Source organism: Sipha flava, unplaced genomic scaffold (assembly GCF_003268045.1).
Source record: "Sipha flava isolate LNK unplaced genomic scaffold, YSA_version1 210_pilon_pilon, whole genome shotgun sequence".
Classification (NCBI taxonomy): Eukaryota; Metazoa; Arthropoda; class Insecta; order Hemiptera; family Aphididae; genus Sipha; species Sipha flava.
In genome coordinates this window covers 244,074-261,959 of record NW_020272822.1, presented here as the reverse complement: position 1 = coordinate 261,959, position 17,886 = coordinate 244,074, and the positions used below count along the sequence as shown (strand labels likewise).

The 17,886-nt window shown below is 26.9% G+C and overlaps 1 protein-coding gene across 1 annotated transcript; it reads left to right on the top strand.

Moving 5' to 3' along the window:
• The first annotated feature begins 3,612 nt into the window (after window positions 1-3,612).
• Window positions 3,613-17,679, top strand: LOC112682748 (vigilin). The gene is made up of 23 exons (XM_025553439.1): window positions 3,613-3,846; window positions 4,045-4,260; window positions 4,701-4,907; window positions 4,972-5,187; window positions 5,438-5,621; window positions 5,685-5,815; window positions 5,892-6,060; window positions 6,140-6,252; window positions 6,341-6,494; window positions 6,584-6,762; window positions 6,823-6,954; window positions 7,013-7,159; window positions 7,872-8,027; window positions 8,091-8,441; window positions 13,151-13,369; window positions 13,524-13,742; window positions 13,808-13,937; window positions 16,037-16,194; window positions 16,261-16,389; window positions 16,473-16,583; window positions 16,710-16,910; window positions 16,994-17,224; window positions 17,386-17,679. The coding sequence occupies exons 1-23, from the start codon at window positions 3,613-3,615 to the stop codon at window positions 17,641-17,643; spliced, it is 4,245 nt and encodes a 1,414-aa protein (XP_025409224.1). The 3' UTR covers window positions 17,644-17,679.
• Window positions 17,680-17,886: the final 207 nt, after the last annotated feature.

The following is a 17,886-nucleotide window of genomic DNA, read 5'->3' as shown; positions in this document are numbered from 1 at the left end:
AAGTTAGGTTTTATTTTATGTTTAATGTGCTAGAATATTTTTTCATACTAAGTACTAACATTAAATGTTTTTTACAGTAGTTGGCTTTATATCTGCTTAGTTGTATATATTTCTCAACATTGTAAAAAAATTTTTAATGTGTAAAAGTACAATTTAATTTTTAGTTCTATATAATATTATCTCTTATATCTTTGCCAATATAATTATAATAATTCATTCAATTTTTAACAAAGATTTTCTGTATTTTAGAGACTTTGGTGTATATTTTTTTTTGTAGATATTCAATTATAATTGGAATAATTTAAAATATAATTTATTTTACTTGTGTATTTACTACTACTCTTTAGTCTCTAATTAAAAATATATTTACAATTAAAATATTTTTATCAAATGTATTTTCTTACATATTTTACAAGGACTTAATTTATTATATTTTTTATTTTTTTTAAATTTGATATCTAACAATAAATTGTGGCCTAATCATCTTATTAATTATAAATAAGAATCTTTCTTTTGTTTCCAACATTTTCATAATTTATTAGTATTAATTTTAATTGAATATTGAAAAAATAAATCATTATTTTGTGATATCCTTTTTTACAAATTCATCATCAGTTAAAAGTTGGTTTTTGTCATTGTTATTGATTATTTTTGATTATTATTCCTGTATTAAAATGTAACCATTATACTGTTGTGGTGTGTTGAGAAAAACTATATAGAGGTTTAATAAAAATCATCATATTACAATTCGATACTGTATAATAGATATATATTTTTAGTTAATCTTATTTATTGATATTGTTTTGATGTTTATTTAATTTAAATATCTTATCTAAATAGTAAAGTGCACTATCTATAACTTATCTTTATAATTTGTGAATTTAAATTATGAAAAATTCATTCTTTTTTAAATATTATTGATTGTTAATATCTTAAAAAAAGATTTTACCCTTAACATGTTGACTATGCATAATGCTTATTGGTGTTTAATATAGTTAATTGATAAATTCATAATTATTTCATACAAGTAGCCGAATGCAATTTTATGCTTGGACCATGTCGTCGTTGGATATTTCTAAATATTAATACATTGGCCATTCCTGATAATCTGTAGATTACTTCATAATAATAATAATAATAATAATAATTTGACACAAAATATAACATATGCACTGAAATAGAAGGCTAAAGTTCAAGTGTTGAACCTAAAAGTTTTTTATCTAGTTTTTTATTTAGAATGTATGTAATATTTATTTACTGATTTAACTTTTTTATCTAGTTATGACACTGATAGCATGTAATAGCATATTTTGTTTATGACAATTTTTTTAGCATTAAAATTGATGTATTAGAAAAATAAACGTTCCCATTGCTCTTCAATTTCTATAATAACAGTTGGGAATAATGAGGGTTATTCATGGAATCAAATTAAATATAAATATTATTTTATACATATTATGTAGTAGTGTAAAATTTGTTTTATAAGATTTCTGCATAGGTTAACCTAGATAGTTTCGGCATTCGTGTAGCAGGTGATCTATTGTATTATACAAGGTGTAGTTGGTGATCTACAATTATTATTACCTATTATTATACGCACATTATCGTAGATTAAAGTGGGACAGTTTTGCGATAACAATTAATGACATTTATGCCTTGTTTACACGTGACGAGTACTCGGCCTTGTCACTCATGTTACTCGGTTTAGTATCAAAATTGACTGAGTCAGTCTATATGTATTTTATTTGCTTGGCCGAGTAAAACATAAGTTCACTATCTGATCTATTCAGTTGGCGGTTTATATACACCAAGTGCAGTTTTTATACTATTAAAACGTAGATCACTCATATTGAATTCGCAGATCACCCAATCCCTGGTAGATCACCTCCTGCACGAATGCCATAGTTTCTAATAAAGCTGAATCATTTTTATAAAGACACATTAAGATCTAAATAATTTCAAAAAACTTGACTTCACATAATCACAAAAAATATTCTTAAAAATTTTAATTTGATTCCCACAAAAAAAGCCAAGTTGTATATTTTTCATAAACCCTTTGTTTTGCTCAGAAAAATTAATTATTTATTATTAATAGGTATCAATTTATAACATTATTTTAATAACTATTAAAATTATATTTTCTTTTAATTATTAGCGATTGGATCATTTTGTCAATTGTTTTTAGATATATATAGGTTTTTCAATAAGGATGAGTCAATGTTTAAATGAAATGAAATAAGCTTTGCGTGAGCTATTCATTTTTTATTTTTTTTATTTTAAAGCTTTATGTATGCCAATTATATAGGAAAAATTATCCATACCACGGCTTCTCACAGTTGCATGAATCCGATTGGTCTAATTTTCAATTAAGTTTGAGTGATGGTATGGTTAATGTTTATTTAAAGGTCATTTGTCGTTTGCGGCTTATTCGCATACACCTGTGAATTTAGGAAACCCCACTGGAAAAAATCTAGTGGGGTCAAATTGCACGGCATCTTGGTGGCCAATTGACGTTACCTCTATGAGAGATAAAGATACCCTCAAATTGTTCATGCAGAATGTTGGTTGTTGTGTTTGTGGTATGGCACATAAGCGCCGTCCTGCTGGAACCACGTGTCATCTACAAACATATCGCTTAATTTTAGCAAAAATAAATTGTTTATTATCGTTCTGTAACATTTACCATTGATGGTGATGGTCTCAATAAAATACCGACCAATGATGTTGTCAGTCCAAAATCCACACCAAACCATAACTTTTTATGGTTGCATTGTCAACTGGTAAACCTTGTGTGGGGTTGTATCTTCCCATAAAAGGCAATTTTTTTTCTTCACATAGCCATTCATTCAAAAGTGTGTTTTCTCACTAAAAATTATTTTTTGATCAAAATTAAGGTCTTCTTCCAAACGCGCTGTAGCCCAGTTAGCAAACAATCAGTGTTTTTGATGATCATTTATTTTGAGCTCCTGAGTTAGTTGGATTTTTTTATGAGTGTAAGCCCTAGTCCTGGCGCAAAATTTGCGAAGTTTGAAGTCTGTGAAAGACTGATTTCTCGTGCATGGCAAGGAATTGAAAGCCTCAGGTTCTCCTGCATGCTACACATACCGCAGTGATGTTCTCAGCTAATCTAGCATTGCTATGACTTACAGGTGTTGGTTGATTCTTAACTGAACTGGTATTGAATTTCTCCACCAAAAATTAGGCTGTAGATTTTGAAGGATCGTTATGCCGTTATATCGGTTGTTAAATGGGTGCAATGCATGCAACATTTGCACTATTGAACACTTATTTTCATAAAAATTAAAAATAAATTTAATCATTTGAATTGCTCAGTCGTGTAACTGGCCATGATGATTTGATATTAGTACTGAATAATATAAAAAAGATGAGGCAGAAATTATCACATAAGTATGACCATAAAATACTATCAACATCGGTCCACTCCAATTGAAAAACTGTAGAATAACATTCCGTTGATTTTAATTATTATAGAACCATATTAAAATTTGATTTAAATAAAAATTTCACATTTCAATTTTAGTGTTTCAGTGAAGAGACCTTTGGTACTTGTTTCATTTGGACTTAACGTTTGGTAAGGAAGCTGCAGCCATTATGTTGGAGTTACAACAACAAGATATTCCTAAGTTGAAGAGTGAACGCACGGTGTCCAACAACAGTGTTCCAGAAGATGGAGGTAACAATGGTAATAGCTATGACCTTGTGTTTCCAGCTTTACCTGATTCAAAAACATTGGGTCCTAAAAGTATTGGGATTAATGGCCAGTGTGGAACTGTAAGTGCACCACCTAAAACATGGAGTAAAGTTCGAACGTTAACTGTGAATCAAGTAATTTATTATACATATTTATCTTATTTATTATACTTATTATACATTATCTATAGAAAAGTAATTGTATATTATTGTACATCATTTTAATAATTTCAAAATAATATTAATTTCTATATAAGTAATTCTTAGAAAATGTTATCAATTGATAACTAGAATAATAATAATAAATAAATTAATGTTTTGTATGATATTTAGGTATTTACTATTTCTGTCCAAGACCGTAAATCAGATAATAGTGAAAAATTTGGAGAAGGAGAATCTAAACGTATTTGTAGCCAAATTACTAGAGAAACTGGAGCTGAAATTGAAATTTCTACATCAAAGAATATGAACTTGACTTTTCTAGTCAGGGGTAAAGAACTTGATGTTATTGAAGCTAAACGCAGGATTATTGCTAGCTTCCAAACTCAAGTAAATTGTTTCTAATATTATATAATATTTGTTTGTAATAATTTTGTTTGTAATAATTTTGTTTATAATATATTGAATTGCTTTAATAAAATAAATAGGGGAGTCATTGCTATGGAGAATGTCTAAACAAGGGGTTAGGGTTTTATTTTAGAGGACCAAAATGTATGAACAAATAAAATTTTTAATTTTATAGAAATATATATATTTATAAATATTTAAAAAATTATTTTTGTAATTTACTACTTAAATTATTTTATTACTAATTTTAATAATAATTTTTTATTGATGAGAAATAAAAAGTCAATGTTTTATTGAATTGAGGTTCTATTTGCTTAAAAGTTCAATTTCTTTTATAGTTTTTTTTATGAATAAGTTGTTATTAAGACATTTTTTTCATGAGCAATATTAACTAAAATATTTATGGTATTTTACAATTTCAGGCTACTAGTGCTGTTCCTGTTCCAAAAGAACATCACTGTCAAGTAATGGGTAAACAAGGAGCTCGTCGTAAGGAAATTGAACAGCGTACTGGTGCACGTATTCAAATGCCGAGCATTCAAGATACATCAGATATTATCAATGTTACTGGAACAAGAGATGCTGTTGAAAAAGCAGTCCAAGAAATCCGCATGATTTCTGATGAGTTGGTTAGTTTTTGTTTTTTATTAATCATTAAATTTGTATTTGCTTACTAATGACATTGTTTTATAGTCCAAAAAAGCGTTTGAAAAGATTGAAATTCCAAAAATTTTCCATCCTTTCATCACTGGTGGTCACAATGAAAAACTTAATAATCTTATGAAAGAAACCGGTGTTAAGATTCATGTTCCTCCGCCATCTGTCAACAGAGATGAGATAACAATTGCTGGAGATAAAGAAGGAGTTCAAATGGCCATTGAAAAAATAAAAAATATTTATGCAATTATGGTATATATCAATATGTATTTTAATCCAATTATTAATTATTTTAATTATGCCCTGAATGTTTGTCGTTATTCATTGAAATGTATAACACTTTGAGAGATTATATTTAATATTAAGATGAATGGAAATAGATATTTAGAAAATTTTATGTATTGTTCTTAATGTATTGTATAATTAATGTTTGATATTAATAATTTGATTAATATCTTAGATTATTATTGATTTAATTTGAATTTTAAAATTTATATTATAGGAAAAGGAATCAGCAACTGTGTTTGTAGAGATACCAAAACAGAAACATAAGTATCTAATGGCACAAAAAGGAAGTGGTATCCAGGATATATTATTGGAAACAAACGTTAGTGTAGAGATGCCTCAACAAGATTCTGACAAAGAAACAGTTACTCTAAGAGGCTTGTATAAGGATTTGGGCACTGGTAGATTAATTTATTTAATAATATTCTGGTTTTGTTAAACATTAATTAAAAATTCCATTGTAGGGTTAACAAAATTGTATGAAAAAGCCAATAGTATGACTGCTGAAACAATTGAGTGTCCCGGGTGGATGCATAGGTTTTTGATTGGAAAAAATGGTTCCAATTTAAGGGAGTTGATAGAGGATAACGAGAAGGTTTGTAATTTTATAATTTTTAAATGCATAAAGGAAGAAGAATTTTAACTATCTTATGAAATCTTATGTTTAAAAGGTACACGTAGAATTTTCTGATGACAATAAGATAATTGTTGAAGGTCCAACTAATATGATATCTAAAGTAATTGAATCATTAAAAAAAGCTATCGAATGCTATGTTTCTACAGAACTTGTAGTTGATCCAAAGTTCTTTAAGCATATAATTGGAAAAAATGGAAGCAATAGCAAGTTCATTTTAATTTTGTTAATAGAATAAATTATTATATATTACCTAATTCATTATTTATTTATTTTATTTTTTAGTTAATCGTGTTAAAAATGATAATGGTGTTATAATCAATATTTCCGAGTCTGATAATAATTCTAATATTATTCGTATTGAAGGACGAAAAGATGGAGTAGAATTGGCCAAAAGTGTATGATTATTATTAAATATTATAACAATGCTAATGGAGAATTTGAAGTTTTTTTTATGATTATCTAATACATTTTAATTATAATTAGGAATTAGAAGAAATGATATATAAGTTAGAGAATGAAGTTGAAAAAGAAATATCAATTGATCAACGTCATCATCGAGCTATAATTGGGGTAAAGGGTGAAAAAGTTAGAGAACTTCAGGAAACCTTTAATGTTCAAATTACATTTCCCAGTTCAGGTTATTAGTATCAATATATATGTATTGTTATATAAGTTAATATACTTGTATTTTGTTTACTAATAAATATTATTTTACTTAAATTTTAGTCGAGGCTAGAAGTAATTTAGTGAAAATACGAGGTTTGAATGATGATGTAAATAAAGCATTTAAATCATTAGCTAAATTGGCTAAAGAGTTGGATGAAGCTAACTATGTGTTGGAAATTCCTGTTTTTAAACAATTTCATAAACTTGTCGTTGGAAAGGGAGGAGCTAATATTAAAAAGGTATTATATCTTTTATGATTTAACCTCATGAAATATTATTTATATATTGTAATATATTAGATTAGAGAAGAAACCGATACAAGAATTGATTTACCACGTGAAGGTGAAGATAGTGATACTATCAAAGTCATGGGAAATAAAGAAAAAGTTTTAATTGCTTGTGATATGATTAAAAAAATACAAAATGAAATGGTATGTTAATTTTTTTTTTTCAAATTTTATTATTAATCTGTTTATCTTTTATTTTTAGGGTGATATTGTAACTAAGGAAATTGTGCTAGGAAATGTCAAAGTTAGAAATGTCATTGTAAATCTTGGGAATAAGTTCATTCAATCTATAAAAGAAGATTGTGGTGGTAATGTGACATTAAAATTACCAACTGTTAAAGGAGATAATGTAAGTATAATATAATGAATTAAATTTATAAATTTAAAACAACAATTTATTCAATTAATTAATTATTAAATTTTAAGTATTGGTTTTATTCATCTAGTAAACGATAGGTCTTACTTATATATATTTCGAATTGTGGTTATTTTACAATAATCATTGAAAAAAAGATCGTTGAAGGAGTTGTATGCTTTAAGCAGCTTTTAATATCTATTAATTTGCACAGTCAGTGTATATAACAGACTCTGGGTTTTCCTTAAGTTAATTTGACTAAACATATTTATGTGCTATTTATATCAAGCTTTATGTATTTTCAAGTATCCAATTTATTTTATTCTTCTAAAATATTTGATTAATAATTTCTGGGTTAAGCTTTTTATAATAAGGTATAATATTTATTTTTAATTTACCTTTAGTTAAAATGTTAGAGAAATTTATTCTCAGTTACATATTTGATTTTATTAGTTATTATAAGACATAAGAGAAAGGTCAAAACATATAAGCTGTCAGACCATGAATCAAACCAGAAACCTAAAGCTGATCTGAAATTTGCTCTCTCTCTCTCTCTCTCTCTCTCTCTCAGCATACTTGATAGAACTATCACTTATTTTTAATTTTTTAAATAACTGTAAACATTTTGCCAGCTGACTTCTAAATATTTTATTTATATCCTTAATAGGTAATTTTATTATTTTATTAAGCTAATTTTAATTTACAGACTATAGTTATCAAAGGACCTGAAGATGATGTTGATAATGCTATTACACAAATTCAAACAATGGTTGATGAAGTTCATAACTCAGTTATTGATTTGAAAGTGAAGCCAGAGTTTCACAAATATTTAATTGGAAAAAAACGAGCCAATGTTAAAAGGGTATGTTGTTGAATTAATAAAATATGTAATGAATTATTTTATAATTTTATTCTTGGTTTTTAGATCCGGGATTTAACTAATACCAGAATAATTTTCCCACCAGAAACTGATTCCACTAATGAAAATATAACTATTGTTGGCAAAAAAGAAAACGTTGATAAGGCAAAGGCAGAATTTGAAGTTATGATAACAGATATTAGTAATGTTATTGAAGAACGTGTAGAAATTAATGAAAAATATCATAAAAGTTTTGTGGCTAAAAGAGGTGAATTTTTACATAAATTGGAAGAAGAATGTGGCGGTGTTAAAATTTCGTTTCCTAAACCTGGTGCTGGAGATAAAGTCGTGTTGAAAGGTAGCAAAGCTAATGTTGCTCTTGCCAAACAAAGACTTCTAGAACATGTAAAAGTTTTGGTATGTAAAATTTAATATAATTTCATGTGTTAAACTTATCAGTCTGATTACTATATTACTATATGTATTGACATATATTGTTGTATTCACTAGTTCAAAGTTTTTTTTATATTATGAATTCATATGAGACGAATAACTTAAGATAAAATAATTTAAATGAGCAACATTTTTTTTTTAATTTTTTTTATTATATATTTAAATAATATTTATAATCTGTACAAATCATAACAATAAGTAAATATGATAATACAAATATAATAATTGACATGATTGGGGAAGAGACCCATTGGCAACACCTTCGTAAATTGTGTTTAATCAAATTATATTTTGGTTAAGGATATTGTATTCTTGTTACAATAGGTCATGGGACCAGTTCTCTGAGTTTTCAGGTGGGGTGAGTGAGGATATATGTTTTAAAGGGGGTTTGTGTGGGTATTGAGTTTAGAATGGAATCGTTTATAGTATTTAATTGCAAGTTCTTTGTAAGTTCTTACTGTTGTAATGTTAAAATCTTTATGAAGGGAAGCATTGGTGATGTACCATGGTGTGCCTGTAACTATTTAAAAAGTCATGTTTTAGTGGGCTTGTATTGGATGGATGTTGGAAGGGTTGACTGGTCCCCAAATTTGGATTTCATCAGACTAGATGGGTCTTATTATTGTCTTGTAAATTAATAACTTTGTTTTTAGGTTTAATTTGAATTCTAGTAATGGACAAAGTTGGTGAAGTCTTTTATTTACTGCTTGTCTTTTTATTTTTAAATGGATTCTTTGTATGAGGTGCTTATCTAATGTTGTTTTTCAAAAAGTTTTCTTAGTGTAGGGAGTAGGCTGATTGGTCTGTACGAGGTATATAGGTGTTTGGGCTTGCCAGGCTTGTGAATTAAAATAATTACTGTTGATTTCAAAAACAAAAGAAAATAAGACAGTCTTAGCATTCCATTATAGATATATGTTAGAAACAGTATACATTTTTTTTTGTAATATTTTTTAATATTTTATTTGTTATTAAGTCGTTTCCGAGATATTTACCAATTGGTAATTTGTTTGTGGCATATTCAATTTTGTGGGAAGAGACATTGGAAAGAGGCTTTCAAGAAAATTGTGTATATCATTGAGGTGAGCATTATTATCGATGATATCTATGTGGGGTTTAAAGATCTTATGAAGTTGATTGGGGAAAGCATTTGCTTTCTGTTCGTCTGTTATTATATATATATCATCATTATTCAAAGTGGGGGTATATTTTCTCTAGTTTTAGTTAAATTTTTTGTTGCTCTCTATAGTGAACCATTTTGTGAATTTAAGTTTTTCAGGTATGATTGATACTGTTCTAATTTGAATTGTTTTATTTTACTTTTTAGTAAATTTGTTGTATGGTTAAGCTGTTGCTCATCATTAGGGTATCTGAAATATTGCTAGCAAGCTCTGATTTTTGCTATTAATTGTTAAATGTTTTGAGCTAATTTATTATTTGTATTGAGAGAATGATTTGTATTAGAGTAAGAACTGATTTTTGCTGATTGTTAGATTGTTTTAATCAATAGTATAGCTGCGCTTTCTATTTCGTTATTCGTTTTAAATGATTTATTTAATGGTAGTGTCTAAGTGTACTTTGAATTTGGTTTGTCTGTAAGTGAAGGTTTAATGTTTTGAATTGGGTTATCTCCTAGAGTTAGTATTACTGGTGAATGGTTATTAGAAAGATTGCAAATATTATATGTTATAGCAGTTAAATGATTTGGTAATTTGGTTACAAAATAGTCTAGTATGCCTGGATATCTATTTGAATGTGTAGGCTAATAAGTTAGGCTGGGAGGAGAAATAATAGAATAATGGTTTTCGGATATGGTTTTAAAAAGTGTTTTCCCTCTTTGATTTTCGGCCCTGCAGCCCCAGATGTTATGTTTTGCGTTGTAGTTGTCACCAGTTACCAGTTACAAATGCATTACCTAGAGAGTTGAAAAGTGAATTTAATTGTTCATGATTTATGTTGTGGTTTGGAGGGCAATATATTGAAGATAAAGTAATTGAAATACTATTGATGTTTATTTGCATGTTTGTCGCTTGAATTTCTTGTTCATGAAACAGTGGTAATAAATAGTGATGTATTTTTGAGGATACTACAATTGAGGAACTGGCGTGAGCTGTGTTATCAGGGTGATTTGTTAAGTGATTAGTAAAGCCGTATAATTTAAAATTGGTATTTGATGTGAAATGAGTTTCAACTATCATAGTTATGTCAAGGTTTTTTTTTCGTTTATTTAGTTGAGAAGTATGTGTTGTGTAGATTGACGCTGTTTGTGTTCCAGAGTGAAATATTCAATGAGGGATTGGTTTGATTAAAGTTATTCATTGTTTTGTATTAAGAGTTTGTTGATAACCGTTGTTAGGAGTGAAATAAGTGGATTGATGAATAATTTGAAATTGTTTAGGAATGCATTGAGTTGTTTAATTAAATCGTTTGGGTTTTGTTCATTGATATTTGAATTGTTGGATTGACGGGTGGCGTTTGAGTAAGATTGTGCGTGGAGTTAGCTATTAATATTGTTATTATCATTTAGGTTGGTACTGTGGGTCTCTTAAACAAAGTTGGGGTTATTGCTATTTAATTATTTAATATCAGATTGTTAAATATCAATCATTTAATTTTTTTTGATGATTCTGGTGTCTTTGTTGGAGATTTTTGTAATCAATGCATTCTCAATAACTTGCAGGGTGTTGACCTTCACATAGTGCACATTTGGGTGGTTGATCGGCAGGTTGTAGACCAGAGGTAATGTGATTATTACCACATTTTACACATTGAGGAACGTGATTACAATATGTTCTAGAGTGCCCAAAATCTTGGCATCTGAGACATTGAATTTAATTATTTGACGTCGTGGGTGTGGTTCTTCTACTTTGATTTTGGTGTATCATAATATTGAATTGAATTTAAATATTTCATTGTTATTGTGATCCAGTTCCAAGCCTATGAAAATTAGAGGAAATGGTAGTTTTATTATTTTATTTTTTATATTTACGATTTGTCTTGCAGTGACTCCGTTGTCACTTAATTCTTGGATTATAAGATCAATAGATGTGGTATGATGTAAGTTCTGGAAAATTATTCTGTATGGGTTTTCTTGTTTAGTTTGGTAGGTGTGGAAATCAATTTCTTTTTCTTTGAATAATTTAATTACTCTTCTGAATGAATCGGATGTTTTCATTTGAAGTTTTAGGTTATTGGTAAGACTTTTACAAAATAATTCTTTAGAACCTATTGTTAATTTCATAGTATCGCAGAAATTTTTGTAGTTTACATTTGATTTGATAAATACTGAAGTAGGTAATTGAGGTTTACTATTAGGTAAATCAGATATATTTTCAGTTACCATTTCCTGAGTTCCTAAGGTATCTAACTTTTCGGAAAGTGTGGCATATCGATTTTGGGTTGTGAACTAACCTGACAGATTACTTTGGTTGTGGGAGATGAATTAAGTGATTGAAGTGTGCTGGCGCTTTTGGAAATTTGGATACGTTACTAAAGTCTTATCAATGGATAATAAATCATTTGGGTTGATGTTTAATATTTCATTTTGTTTAATGATTTGATTTCGATTTACAATGGTTATTGGGGTTATCGGTTTGATTTTGTCTTGCTTCTTTTGTTGCGGCAAGCGCAACAACGAGTTATTTTGATTGGACATTTTACGTGATGGTAATTAAATAAATGATTCTTTTACCTCGGGGTCGCATGGACCCCCATGATAGGTGAAGTTTGTATTATGAGTAGTTCAATTTTTTTTTTCAATGATACTAATTGTGTTTAAATTGGTTGAGATGTATTTATAATACATGAAAAATAATGCGGACGTTATTTCTTTACAATTTTATGCTTTATGCAATGTATTTTGAAGTAAATCAAAAATATCTTAAAATTACCCTGTTTGACAATATTCAACACTCTTGTGGCCCATGAAGAGAGTGATTTATTATCACATATTTTAATTTGTATAACTTTTATATAGTATTGAAAAAAACTAATAAGGTGAGAAATTTAAAATATTTAACTCTCCCCTCCCTCCTATAACTAATGGCATCTAAATTGTATTATCATTGAAACTATTGAATTAACTTACTCGTATTAATATTGCATATATATTTTTAATTTTCTTATGTTTACCTGACTTGCAATAAAACAATCAATGCAATAGAATTTATACTTATTAATTTATTTTAGAAAATTTAGTTTCTTATCATTCTAACTTGAGATATTTTATTGCATCATCAGCCGTTATTCCCATATACTTAAAAACCTGTAAATAAGTTAATTTTTTAAAATAAATGAAATATTATACGATCATTTTTTTATTAAAAATACTAATATTTATAATTTAAGTTGTGTACATTTTTATGATAAGTTCAATAGTTTATTGATTATATTTAAAAGATGACTAACTAACTGTATTATGCAATTTTTCAACCCCTTGGCGGCATGTGAAAAGAGTTAGTAATCAAGACTAAATTTAACTCAAATTTCTTACTTATTATAATGAACAAAATGAGGATGTGAGAAGTCAAAAGTATTAATTTTTTTTCTTCATTTTCAACTAACAATCATTCTTATATATATTCTGGCAAAATTTATATAAAAGTATTCATATATTGGTTAACTTCATGATGTAGTTATTATTTTGTAGTAATAATTAGTAATTTTTGATTCAGGAAAATACTATTCAAGTTGAAGTTAACGTAGATCCAAAGTATCATCGTCATTTTGTTGCTAGACGTGGTGAAATTATCAATCGAATTATTGATGATTGCAATGGAGTATCAATAACATTCCCTAAACTAGCATCTAATGATAGTGTTGTTGTCATAAAAGGTGATAAAACAAATGCTGAAGAGGCAAAACGTAAAATTGAAGAAATTGTTAAAGACTTGGTTAGTATTAACTTTTTAAATATATCTATGTCAAGTTATGAGAAAATCGACATTTATGAATAAAAACTAAAGCTAATAGTTATTACATAAATACACTTGTAAATTAAGTAATTTTCAATTAATATTAGTGGTGTAATATTTTAATATATTTTAGGAAAACATAATTGAAATTACTATGAATGTTCCTCCAAAACATCATCGTCATTTTGTTGCTCGCCGTGCTGAAGTCATAAATCAAATAAGTGCAGAATATAATGGGGTAACTGTTACATTCCCACAAGTTAATTCCAATTCTAGTGAAGTTTTGATTAAAGGCCACAAGGATTATGTTGAAAAAGTCAAAAATAAAATCAATAATATTGTTACTGACTTGGTAAATATAATAATAAAATGTATTGATTTTATTGATAAACTATAAATTAATATTTTTGACTTTAGGAACAACGTATTACAGTTGAAGTTATTATTCCTCAAAGGATGCACAGAGTTTTGATGAGAAACCGTGATTTATTGGAAGGCATGAGAAGAGATTTAGATGTTTGGATTAAGTTCCCTGAAAGACCACCCGGTATTATTTTATTACATTTAAATTGATTTAAGATAAGAATACATTTTATTTTACATCAGTCTATTAAATCATGTTGCATGATAAATATAATAAGACACAATTTTTATTTTTGTTTTTATCCTACAAAACTATTGCAATTAAGTTAAATAAGGTTGTATTGGATTATGTAAATAAAGAATTAATTAAGGTTAGGTAAGGAAGAATACCCCATATATGCCATTTTGGATGGTAGTTAAGTATGAATATGGGAAAGGAAGGGCAGATTAAATGGATGTTAAGTTATTATATTATAGTAAACCTTTTAAATGTGAAAAGGAATTATGAGAGAAAGTCGATAGGTTTATTATTAGAGTTTTGAATTTCACTGTTTAGAAATATTAAAATGTATTTAACGGTTGACCGTTATATGTACCATTTTTGGTACTTGGTTCATTTGCCATTTGAGGTAATCCAAAAAATAGCAAATATGCCTTATTTTCTACGAACCTAAAATTTTATGAGAAAATTTGATATTTTTATTTTAGTTTATTATGTGATTATAAAACGTGATTTTATATCAAAATTAATGATTTTCAATTATGAACCAAATATGATACATGCCCCCTAGGAATGTCAGATCGAAATATAATTTAATTATTAATAATAATTTTGTTAGTTCAGTAATATTGTTTAATAGTAACTATAAATAATACTATTTTTGATAACTCATTAAGTACGGTGTCATTACTGATAATTATTTTGTATTATTAATTGTAAAAATATGGTGCATTAAATGTGAAATATGTGTACAATATTATTGTCTACCAATGCTTTTCATCAAACCATAATATCAAATTAAAATAATCTTAAGTAATAATTCATTAATAATAACATTTAATTTATATTAATATAAATAAATACATTATTAAAAATTATTATTGTTTTATTTTTTAAATTTTTTTACTTAAAAAATGTAGTTTATAAGATATCAAAAGGCTGATTGAAAATGTATTTGCTTGGTGGGCTATGAAATATTTTCTGTGTTTAAATTGTATTTAAGTGTACCAAAAATGGTACACGTAGCTCCTCTCCAGGCAATGTTCCGAAAAATAATGTTAAAAATAATCCCGTAGGTTAACATTTTTTACATATATAAAAGTAAATATTTATTAAATTATTTTGCTATAGTTATTTCGATATATAATTTATAATAATTACTGTAATTATTATGTAGTATAATATTTTTCTAAACACTTATAACGTAAAATAAGATTACAAAAATGTTTGCATATTTTTCATTCTATATCAGGGGTGGCGAACCTATGGCACAGGTGCTAAAAATGGCATGCGCAAAAAATTGAAATTATTAAAAATTGTAAAAAAAAAAAAAAAATATATATACTATTTATAAAATGTTGATTGTAAGAAATTAAAATAAACAAATTGTATACTTTTTAAAATGACAATATTCCTTATGCTTTCATATTTTTCGTCAACTTATGTTTGTGAAAGCTTATTGGCCATAACAAATTTAATTAAATCGAAGAGAAGAAACGTTTTGACTAATTAAACCATTTCTGCTTGTGTTTCTACTAATAATGACTAAAATTTGTTAAAAACAATGTAATAAATCTGTAATTTTATATTTAGTCTTAGAAAATATAATTTTCTTCGGGCACGTGAACGATTTTCAAAACCTAAAAAGGAAAAATTTGGCATTTGAACTAAAAAAGGTTCGCCATCCCTGTTCTATATATGATGGTTTGCTTCGAGTCTTGCTGATCTTTCCTTTTATATATGTCTTTGGTTTTGGTTGTATTCAATTTATGATTTTTATTTTTTTTTATTTTTATGGTTTAAACATGAACTTATTTGCAATTAATTGAGCGAAGGGATAATGAAAGTTCTTAATTCCTCATTCAAAATCTATGAGCATTTTCTGGTGTCATATTGTTATTAATATTGTTATAATTATTTTATACTAAATTTAATTATAATTAACTAATTGTAGAATAGGTTACTTAATTTAGTTTAAATTATTTATAAGTTTTAAAATTCTATTTGATCTTTTATACAAATTAATTTACTAAATAATTGTATTAATATATTATAAATAATAGAAGATCAGTATAATCGGGAACAAGAAGATATTATTGGAGAAGATGCTGATGAAAATCGTGCTCCTAGTGTAAATGATATTGTTACAATTTTTGGAAAACCTGAACACTGTGAAACTGCTAAACAAATATTAATTGACAATATACCAAAAACTATTGACGTGAGCTACATATTTTTGAGTTAAATATATATATATATATATTAATTATTTCAAAATTGATTGTAGTTAGATGTACCATCTGAGTATCATAGATCATTAATTGGTACCAAAGGTGCTACGATTCGAAAACTTAGTGAAGATTACAACGTTCAGATTAAAGTTCCCAATCAAGAACAAAATGCTGATATTATAAAGGTATTGCTAATATAATATAAAATTATTTGAATATAATTATTATATTTTATGTTATGTTTAAAAATTTGTTTCTTGTTATTCAGATAACTGGGGTACAAAAAGATATTGATGAAGTAGTTGAAGCCATAAAAGAAGAAATGAAGCTATATGATGCTGATAAAGAAGACAGGCAACTACGTTCATATGAAATTCAGGTAATTATACTATTTTAAGTTGAAGTATTTTTCATATTATGCAGCGAAATAAAATTATTGATTAATAATGTTGAAAATAAAAAAAACCATGTATATAATGGATTGTAATTATTTAAATATTTGTAGATGATTATTGAACCAGAATTCCATCCTATGATTATTGGTAAAAAAGGAGAAACCGTTCGTAATTTACGTAACAAATATGGTGTTCAGGTGAATTTACCTAGAAGAGGTGAAGGTAATAATGAAAACATTGTGACAGTTGTTGGCTACCAGCAAAAAGCTGAATTGGCTAGAGATGAAATTCAAGAAATGGTTGATAAACTTGTTAGTTTTTTAAACCTTATTATAGTGATAACGTATATGATAAATAAATCGTCTTATAAATATTCTTATCTTATTTGAATCAGAGAAATGTATATAAAGAAGAAATTTACATAGACAGTAGAATTCATTCAAGATTAATTGGTTTCCGAGGGCGTAACATATCACAAATTATGGACAAATATCATGTGGATATTAGGTTTTCCAAGTCTGACAGTAATAATCCAGATTTAGTTACTGTTTATGCTCGTGAAGATGCCACTCAAGATGATGTCTTGGATTGTATTGATGATTTAGAAATGATTCAACAAGATTATGTAATTTGATTTGTTTCTCAATTATTTGAATAATTATTAAAAATTAACTAATAAATTTAATTCTAATTTTAATTAGATTTAATTAATTTAATATATATATATATATATATATATATATATATATGTATGTATGTATTACAATTTTTTTTCTTTTTATTTAGTTGGTTGATCTTTTGGAAAATGAAGCTAAAGCTAATTTACAACCTAAACCTGACAACAAATCTGTTCCCAATGGTAATCATAGCTCGCAACAAGGTAGTGCTGGATTTGTTATGGGCAATGGAGCACCTTGGGAAAAAGCTCATCCTGATACTAATAGTACTAGAGATTTTCCATCATTTGCTGGTATTGCAACATCTGCAAATAATACCACTTCTGAAAAAGCCAATCTTCCAAGTTGGGGAAGTGGACGTCGTTAGTTATGTTTAATACATTATTAAAATTATTGTTTCCAATTTTTTTTTTTTTTTTTTTTGCGTTTCAATTAAAAGAAAATAATTATATAGTGGCCGGTTAACACTAAACAGATTTTCCCCCATAAATTAATTACATTATAATAATTATATTTTAAGAATAGATTATGTTTAGAAAAACTGTGTTATTAAATAAAAAACAAGAAAAATACAAATATTTATATATATATTTATATTCATATTCATATT

Coding starts and splice junctions, on each gene's coding strand:
- LOC112682748 (XM_025553439.1), top strand. CDS start 3,613: ATGTTGGAGTTACAACAACAAGATATTCCTAAGTTGAAGAGTGAACGC. Junction 6,253..6,340: donor GAGTAGAATTGGCCAAAAGT/GTATGATTATTA, acceptor AATTATAATTAG/GAATTAGAAGAAATGATATA. Junction 6,495..6,583: donor AATTACATTTCCCAGTTCAG/GTTATTAGTATC, acceptor CTTAAATTTTAG/TCGAGGCTAGAAGTAATTTA.